Genomic DNA, 10037 nt, shown 5'->3' on the forward strand with positions numbered 1-10037 from the left:
GGTCACGTCCTCTTGGACCTTCCATTTGAGGTGGAGAGCCTGTCCTTTGAAGCCACAGGTGCGCGACGTGGATGAGAATCCGCTGTTTGTTTATCCGAAGCCGCTCACGTCTTAGCCTCCTTGAATAACTCATATTTCTCGGGAGTCATAGCAACATTGATCTTACCGATGTCCTCCATTTCACGTTCCAAAGTAGGTGAATGTTTTCCTACAAACGATACTAAATTTGATCTCGTTCGGAAGCTGAGTCGGATGGGGGTCGTTAATAGTACTTACAACCTTGCAGGCACCACCAACCAAGCACCCAGGAGAATTAGAGAGTGAAATAGGGAAGAGGTCCCTGACGTAGGCCCTCCAACGCTCAAGTCAGAAAAGAGTCTAAGAGAAAAAAATGAAGAACAGTAAATGTGTGTACGTAAGTAAGACTACTGTCTAACGCGTACCTAGTCAACAGAGAGGACCTCGCTTTTTATACTACCTTTTGTAACTTCTGCAATCATAAGACATCAGAGAATGTTCAATGTTAGGGGGTATAGAGTGAAAAACGATGTACAACATACTTCCATTGTGTAGAGGAAGATTCCACAGTTTGTATGTGACAGAGTATCGGGATATTCCCTGATGGATAGCTGTTATCCTCTGATAAGTTGTTGTGATTCCCTGACGGCGTTGCCCCTTTAGGGGTCCGACCAACTAAGAGGTCGACCAGGAGTAAGGCTATGACGATACCCAAGAAATGTGAGGAGACTGAGCCCTAAAGGTCCGACCGACATAAAGCCGACTAGGATTAAATTGGGAGTCTTACCCATGAGAAGTAGGGGGGAGCTGTGCCCTGGAGGTTCGACCGGCATAAAGTCAACCAAGATTAGAGGAATGGATTACCTGGATGTGTACTCCTTAACCATGACAATCATCTTCTCTTGACTTTTGACTGCTACGTCATCTTAGCTATCATTTCTGCTCTTTCACCGAGATCATCCATTATTTCTCATATCAATGATAATACTCACATCAGACGGTTCAATATCACTTGCCTCCCCTAAAGACCCCCCTCATACATACAAAGTAAATTAGAGAGATTTCCGATTAAATACATATAAGTAAATCATAGAGGTTAGACACCAATTGGATAATTTTTATCTCTTAAAAATTTATCCTAATATTTATCGGAATAACGACCTATATAATTACCAATTAGGTCCGGAGCGAGGACAAACACGTCCATGTACAGTGTGCAAATCCTTTCCTTTCCTCTAAAATACACAGAGCTATATGTATCAGTCAGGAAAAGGTTGAATTATATATATAATCAGCATGGTCATGGGTCCAAAACAACGTGTAAAACATAAAAGTGAATGCACAAATTTCAACTTTATCATGCAAAAGGTCAATCATAGGCAACGTCCCCTACCCCTAGGTTACTAGGTAGAAACGACTATTCATAAAAAGAAATCGATGGATCCTTGTCAAAATTCATAAGCAATATCAATGTCACAAGTAATTAATCATCCCAGAAGCGAAATGATTTCGAGAGCTATAGTGCATAAGTGCTCCAAATCTTGCTCCCGGCGCGCCATCTCCGGCGGGTAGGCAAGTCGCGTAGGAGTCTGCCGGAACAGGACTCGACAGACGTTGGGGTACTCCGCGGCTGCGCTGACGTGGACAAAGGCGTAGTCGTAGGAGTCGGCTGCGAGGGCGTCGAGAGACCATTGCAGCGCCTGGCGGGCGTCGCGGTATTTGGTTGCGCATGAGCGGAGGACGGAGCGGAGAGGCGGCTTGGTGGAGGTGGCGTCGGCTAGGGAGGCCGCGAAGGTGGAGGTGTTGGTGGCGTTGGAGATGGCGATGGTGACAGCCAGGGAGGAGAGGCCCTTGACGTCGACAGCCTTAGGACTGTCCGGTTGGGACTGGAATGAGCTGACGCAGAAGTCATAGTACGAGGTGGCATTGCACGTTTTCTGCACGAGGGTGGGCGGCGTGGTAGGAGTACTAGTAGTACAGATCATGGAGAGGGAGGAGAAGAAGAGGAGAAGCGAAAGGAGGAAGACGAAGGGCTGAGGAGAGGCCAATGCCATCGCTGTAGTTGTTGTTTGATGGAAATGGAATTGCAGTAGATCGAGGATTAATATATTAGAAGAGAAGAGAAGAGAAGCAAGGAAAGAAAGCTGGTTGTCTTGTGGTGGCTCGTGAACGGAATGGACCCAAAATGTCACTAGGCGCAGTTTGTCGCTTTCTTGAATGAGATTTCACAGGCTTTGTCTCTCTTTTTGGTCTGGTGCATTTGGCAGGCGCACTGTTCAACAATCATATTAATTACAACTGGATACATTGAATTGCTGGGTTTCTTACCACCGAAATAATTCAAGCGGATTTGAAATGGATTTAATCTAAGTGTAGCTCGACCGGAGGACGAAGACTATGATCTAATTTTCAAAAGGGTGGTGGTCAACGGGCAAGAGGTGGATGCAGACCTACCTCATGTGTCCACAAGTCTTTATTGGTTGTCACTGATTGAAGTAGATTGATTAGTTCAATCTTTAATAATCAAATCAATTTAGTCAACTTATTATGTGGCAAAAAAAAGGTAATCGCCTTAATGCTACTTCCTCTGCTATTATTTAGTTCTCGGGTCATCACCTTATATTCACTTTCAGTAGGCGACATCCTCTGCTAATTCCTCCATTTTTGCTGCTGCTGCTATGAATTGGATGTATATGAATTGTCGTAGCTGGTTTGATTTACATAGGGTCTCGAGTGAGAAGAAAATGAAGAGTAAAATTGTTGAAAATTTTGTGAAGGCTGCTGAAAGTTCTGAAAATTTTGTAAAGGTTGGAATTGCTACTGAAAATTTGGTTGCTGATTCTGTTGCTGTAATTGTGGCTGGAATGCAACATATGATTGTTGTTGAAATTGGTTAAGATGCTGAAATTGCTGATTTGATGCTAAAATTTACTCAGAAAATTTTGGACTGCAAGTGGTTGAAATTGTTGATGTTGTAACGCCCCCAAAGGAGTCTCTGCCAGACAAAAATCTGGTAACATCTCCCCTGCACCGGTGACAATCTGAAGCATCCATACAAGCAAAATACATCAGCCACATGCGGTTGGAATATTTATATACACAACCACGCAGTTATAATAACAGCCCACTAGGCTGGAATAAAACAATCACAACCACGCAGTTATATATAAAACAGCCCACACGGCTGTACTAAAACACAGCGGAAAAACGAAGGAAAACTCACACAACACAAATAAATACAATGCATGCTGGCATGGCTTAAACACAAATACAACACCAAAACCATAAGATAGCCACATGGCTATACACAAATACAATGCCAAAAATAATAAAAAAATATACAAAAGAAAACAAGCACGATCTTCGGATGTGACGTAGGACCCGGCAAATAGGATACCCCGAGCGACATCAACCATCTACAAGCTACCTGAAAACATAAATGTATACATGCGATGGTGAGTATAAGTAACTCAGCGGGTAATAGACAAGATAGTGCATGGTCCATAAACAAACATGGAGATCACAAGTATACAGTCTCAGTAGGGAATAAAGAACATGATCATACTATCATAATAAATGCACCTAAACATATCTGACATAATAACCTGACATATAAATTGTACAAACCACAACTAACATAATGACAGATACATACTCAATATGGAATCGACACATGGTACAATGATCAGTAAACTCACCGGATCTGCAACAGATATACTCGTGACACCTGTGCAATATAAGTACGACTGCATATACATGTAAAATAAATGACATGTATGCAGCATGGCAACCAAATGCAACAACCATATCTCAATCAAGTGCAACAACGACAATCACATGCAACTAGTATCTACTAGGCATGTATGCAAATGCAGATGCACCGCGCATCAAATGCAAGAATAATAACTGTGTATGCATGCTCCATGGTCACCCCGACACCTCTCCAGACACCACGACCCCAGTATGGCCGAGAGGCTTGGGTCTGTGACAACTGTACTACCCTCCAGCCCACTCTATAGTGGTCGAGGCGGACAGTCCACTAGTAGCTATCTAGCTACATAGTATCAGGGTCCCTGACTGCTCACACGTCGGGTCTCATTAAACCTCGTGACCGGGTGGCACGACAGGACGAGCGGCAACTGCTCTAGCTACCACTACCCATGAGTGGCCGAGTGTGCGGCGCTAAACCAAACCGATGACTCTCTCAATCACAGGGGAGACAATAGTCATCAGATGCAATGAATGATGAACATGATATATATATATATATATATATATATATATATATATATATATAATCATCATCCATGCAACACCCCAAACCTCATAAATACCTCCAACATGAATATAATCGTCATGATACCTCCACGTATCCCACCAAACATATGTACACACTACACATGTATAATCAACCAAAAATCTCCAATAATCCCACCAGACACATGTACATAAAATATACGTACAATCAACATGTATCCTCCAGTAAAAACACAACAGACAGGTGTATATACCCCAAACATACAATCAACACAACTCCTCCAAAAGTACATGACAAATACGTATGTACACACCACATGTAAATGCATGGTCAACAAGATGACTTCTATAACACATACCCACCTATGTATAATCCACATCATATACCCAATCAGCATGGTAATACCAACAACCCGACAATCTCTACAAGACATACTCTATACGTGTAATCACAATAGAGTAGATATCAAGAGTGGAGACTGTATATGAATTAAATAGATCATCACAAGGGTCAAGCATAAGTATCATGCAAGAAAAACAATAACCGATCATGATATAAGATAAAGCAGCCTAATTCATCCAATAATAACCATGCACTAAGTACAAGAAATCTACATATAGGTCAAGGAAGAAATACCCGCCTTAAATCTGTCCATCGTGATCCGGAAATCCCACGTCGAGACACTCGTCTCAAACCAAAGTCCTGCAAACATATAATGTATTTAGCTAGTTACATATGGAGTAAATAACTAAACAACTTTCCCCCACCTAATTAGGATAACCCTAATCAAACATGATTATGGATTAATCCTCCAACTAACCTTAATCATAATATAACCTAATTATATTAGGTTATACATGATACATATCCAAAACTCCTTCAAAACAATAATCTAATTTTATCCAACATCATAACAATACCTCCCAATTCGATAATCATCCAATCAACCTATCAACCAAATCGTCAACCACCGTCAATCACAAACTCCAACATAATTCATCTTACAAATCCTTATCAATCCACATCTTAATTGATTCCTTAATTCTCAATAATCAATCTAAGCAAGAAAAACAAAACCCTACAACCCATTAGACCACCTAACCTAGCATATACTAATGAAAATAGTAGAAATACCTCACTGAAAATCACCTACCGTGAGATTTTGGTAGCAATACAGCAGCTCACCACCATGATTCCTTGTCCATAAGCTACAAGGGCGCACACACACCTATCCTTCCAAAACAATCCAAAACTAGATTTTGTACAGCAAAGAATAGCTGAACCATTAATAAACAGATCAAATCTTACCTCAACAGACCCTTACCACTTCTCCCAACAGCTACCAAAGAACCCAGTCGGAAGAATTGGAGAGGGCCGCGAACGGTAAAGGAGCATTCCACCAGTATGTGAATCCAAAGCCTCCTTTTGTCCAAATCAGAAAGAATACCACAAACAAACCCAATTCACAAGAATTCTTGAATTCACAACATTTCCAAACAAAGCCTTACCTTAATTGATCACCTACAGCCGATGTCGTGCGATCCACCTTGGCTGGTGATGATCGGTAATGCCCTCCAGTGAACAGATCAAGGAGGAAAACTAAAAGGGGCTCGATCAATCCGGGACAACGCAAATCAAATCCCTCACCGTGCCTTAGAGTCGATCTCCCATTGACCACACACAAGAATTGGCCAAAGAGCCGACCGCTCAGTCGGAGATGATCTGGACAATGCTGGTACCATCGAAGTCCGGCGGCTCTTCCTCCGGCGACTCGACGAGGACAGAAATCATGGGCAGAGGGAGCTCTCCTTCGGTATCGGGTCATCTGCGCACAAGAGAGAAATCGAGAGAGAGGAAAAATAAGAGGAGAGGAAGGAAGATCCCACGCCTAAGGAGGGAGAGTGGAGAGGAGGCGGTAGCGCGAGGAGATGGCTGTCAGCGTCTATGCCTAATCGCCGGAGATCACACGATGGGTACCGAGGGGAGGGGGTCGGGAGAGATGCATCGGGTTAAAGGAGAAAGATTATAAACCTACCTTAATAAAACTTAGGTTAGTTTAATTAAGTACTAAGTTAATTCCTCGATCAACTCCCATTTATTTTAGATATCCCAAATAGGTCTCCACAAACCCCATGATTTATCCCCTCAAAATGAGTCATACGGACCCCGTTTAAATCCCAACAAATTTCTAAAAATTCTAGAAAAATCCAATAAGATTTTTCGTCCAATAACATTTATTATTTAATTTTGCGATATCTTACAGTTAGATTGCTGGAACCCTTGAAAAGGCTGCTGAAAATTCTACACATTTTGATTTTGATGTGGTTGTTGGTAGAATGAATTCCCGACTTCAAATTAGGATAATCCTTCCAACCCGGATTGTAAGTGGGCGAATTAGGATCATATCTTTGTTGGAATTGAGGTCTTGATATAGCTGCCATTGATTCATCTTGATGGAGATTAGGACATAATTCCAAAGTGTGACCTTTGTTGAATGTATACTAAAAGCCTAGCTTTTTGTATAAATATTTATTTAGAAATAAGAATCACATTGGTCAAATGTCTACATTTATGCAAAGTGTAGTTGTCCATTTAATTTATATTGTAGATAACATGATGTGAGGAGACACATAGAAGATCATGTTATCATATCCTTATAAATTATAAATAGTAGCTCACAACCAAGATGAAATGGACAAACCATTGGAGTGGTTGTAGTGTAATTTGGTATTAGTTTATCTAGATTATAAAATTATACTAGTACACTACGAGTGTATTGAGCAGGACCATTTGAGGTTCTTCCTTTTATACTGACTGCATAAAAGAACAGAACCTCAGTTATTATGAAAATGTGTACTCTTAATCTCGATATAACAACAAGCACGTATACTTAGTATTTATTTCTTTGACTTATCAATGGGTGCAATTTAGTTCGTTAAATCAATAGGCTCGATAGGTTGGGAAAAAATATTATTTATATGGTGTGTTGTTGGTTATAGAAGGAAACTGTGTCCTAGTAATCTAGGTTGATGATGTCCCCTTGAAGAGCTCATAAGGATTGTCATGTAAACTCTACAGGTGGACTTAGTCCGACATGACAATAAGGTTGAGTGGTACTACTCTTGGAGGTAGACGTTAATTATGTGAGTGTCAATAACTCATTTAATTAATGAACATTTGATATCTTAAACATAGGGAGACTAACACACTCATGATAAGAAGGAGCCCAAAATGTAATTTGGGATTGGTGCGGTAGTTCAATGATAGCTCTTTTGTGGTATGAGTTATTATTGATGAACTTGAGTTGGGTGTTCGGGGCGAACACAGGAAGCTCAAGTTTATCGGGAGACCATAACCAATTCCTACTCTCGGTCCCTATTGTAGCCATTTATATAAAGCCTTATATCCACCCAAAGCCTAGCCTCTTAGCACATGCTAGGGGCCGGCCCCTATCCTTGCTTGGAGCCCAAGCAAGGGGTCGACTAAGTGTGAAAGGGAAGAGGGATTTTAATAAAAATAAAATTTTGATAAAATCTTTCCTTTTATGTTTTTATCCACATGGTTTTAAAAGATAGTTTTAAATTTTAAAATATTTTATTTTATAGATTTTATACAAAGGATTAAAAGAAAGATTAGAAATCTTTCCTTATTTGTAGTTATCTATAATGTGAAAGATGTTGGGTTTTTCGGGCCGCGAAAACCGCTTTTCGCGTCGCGGAAACCCCGAATCACCCAAAGCCATAGATCCGTGAAAGGAAAAATTTCGAAAACACAAGTACGAGTTATAAACCATGATCTACAGTAGATCTACAAAGGAAAACACTTTATACCTTTGATGCGTGCCCTTTCGCGTTCCCGCTCGTCCAACGGTACGCCGGATCTCGAGAGTGTCAACGTAGACACTCCTCTAATGATATCCACACGAACAAGGAGTGTCTCTCACACTCAAAGGATGGAGAAGAGAGCCCCAAGTGTGCTAGCACTTTCTAGAGCTCTCGGGTAGGATTTGAAAAGGGAGAAAAGGAGAGAAAGGAAAGAAATCTCACATACTCCTCTAGGTATCCTCCTTTGTGACCTTCACTTCACCCTTTTCTTTGGACCTTAACACATTCCTCTTCACCTTGCTTGAAACTCACGGCCAAGAAGGAGGAAAGGGAGAAGAGAATGGCTAGAGGAAGGTGATGAAATGAATGAGAGTAATGAATCAAAATTCATTCCCATTGATTCACTTGTGTGGCCGGCCACATGAGTAACTCCTACTCATTTAATGTGGCCGGCCACATTAATGAGAATGGAGGCTTGTAACCTCCATGATGTGGCATACCATGATGATGTGGAGCATCATCATTGGTGCACATCTTGCCATCTCACTAATGATGTGGAAATTAGTCAAGTCAAACTTGACTCTTCCTCTCCCTCTCAAGTCAAGTCAAACTTGACCAAATCTCTTCCATGGTTGATCTAATCTAAACATTTGATTCAAGCCAACTTAATATAATGAATCTAATTCATTAAATTAAGTTGATTTAATGAGTCATAATCTAAATTAGACTCATTGAATACATGAATCAACTTGAGTCCAACTCAATTAGCCCAATTTGGATTACTCTTAATCCAATTTGATTCATCAAATGAATCTAATCATCTTGGTTCATCATATGAACTTAATCCAATTGGTTCATCATATGAACCCAATCTCCATCCACTTGTTCTTTGTGTGTGACCCAATAGGTTCTTGTAACGTTGGCAATGTTTCTAAACTCCTTTAAAAACATAAGCAATGAGCGGCATCTAGCAATACATCATTGCTACACAAGTTACATGAAATGTTGAGATCCAACATCACCTTGTGACTACTAATTGTGACTCCTCACAATATATGACAAGTGTTCTTCTATCATAGACATCTAGATTGATCAATGTGAGGCATAGACCGTGTCATCCTCTGACCAATCTAAATCTTGAACTCCAAGTAGACTCACTCAATCAAATGAGCTCAATATCTCATATTGACTCATTTGGGCATGGCCATACACTTCGTGGTCTTACTCTATCAAGAATATCGATGTCACTCCTGTCATATAGGAGGGATAGATCCCATCTACATCACTCACATCCCTCTACATAATTCATTACATATCCAGTAATCGCCTTTATAGTCCACCCAGTTACGGGTGACGTTTGACGAAACCAAAGTACATAACTCCTTATGTAGGGATCCATGGTGACTTCAGGTCTAAGGACTAATAGTCATACTAATAGCCACATGAGAAAGTATATGACACTCATATAACAATCCATGATACTTTCTCATGGCGGGTCATTCAGTATACATTCTCTAATGCATACCCATGTGTCAGCTTGATATCTCTATATCCATGACTTGTGAGATCAAGTCATCGAACTGACCTACATGCTAGTCTTATTGTATTAACATTGTCCCTGAATGTTAATACTCGACTAGGAATGATTTAGAGTAGTGTTCCCTATATCATCTCACTATCGATTCAACTAATCGATTGATATAGGTATGAACCTTCTACTCAAGGACGCTATTATACTTAGTCTATTTGACACTAATACAAATAAGTATAATAACTAAACAAATGCCTTTATTAATATATAAGAATATGATACAATGAGTCCATACAATCATCAAATGATTGGCTCTAGGGCTCTAACTAACAATCTCCCACTAGCACTAGTGCCAATCAGTATAGGCTCTAAGGCCTAATGACCTAGTGTGACCATCATGCTTTCT

General features: G+C 40.5%; 1 protein-coding gene across 1 annotated transcript; it reads right to left on the reverse strand.

Moving 5' to 3' along the window:
* Positions 1-1354: 1354 nt before the first annotated feature.
* LOC122053988 (cell wall / vacuolar inhibitor of fructosidase 2-like) lies at positions 1355-2122 on the reverse strand. The gene has a single exon (XM_042615863.1). The coding sequence runs from the start codon at positions 2070-2072 to the stop codon at positions 1506-1508; it is 567 nt and encodes a 188-aa protein (XP_042471797.1). The 5' UTR covers positions 2073-2122; the 3' UTR covers positions 1355-1505.
* Positions 2123-10037: the final 7915 nt, after the last annotated feature.

This window comes from Zingiber officinale, chromosome 3A, assembly GCF_018446385.1.
Source record: "Zingiber officinale cultivar Zhangliang chromosome 3A, Zo_v1.1, whole genome shotgun sequence".
NCBI lineage: Eukaryota > Viridiplantae > Streptophyta > Magnoliopsida > Zingiberales > Zingiberaceae > Zingiber > Zingiber officinale.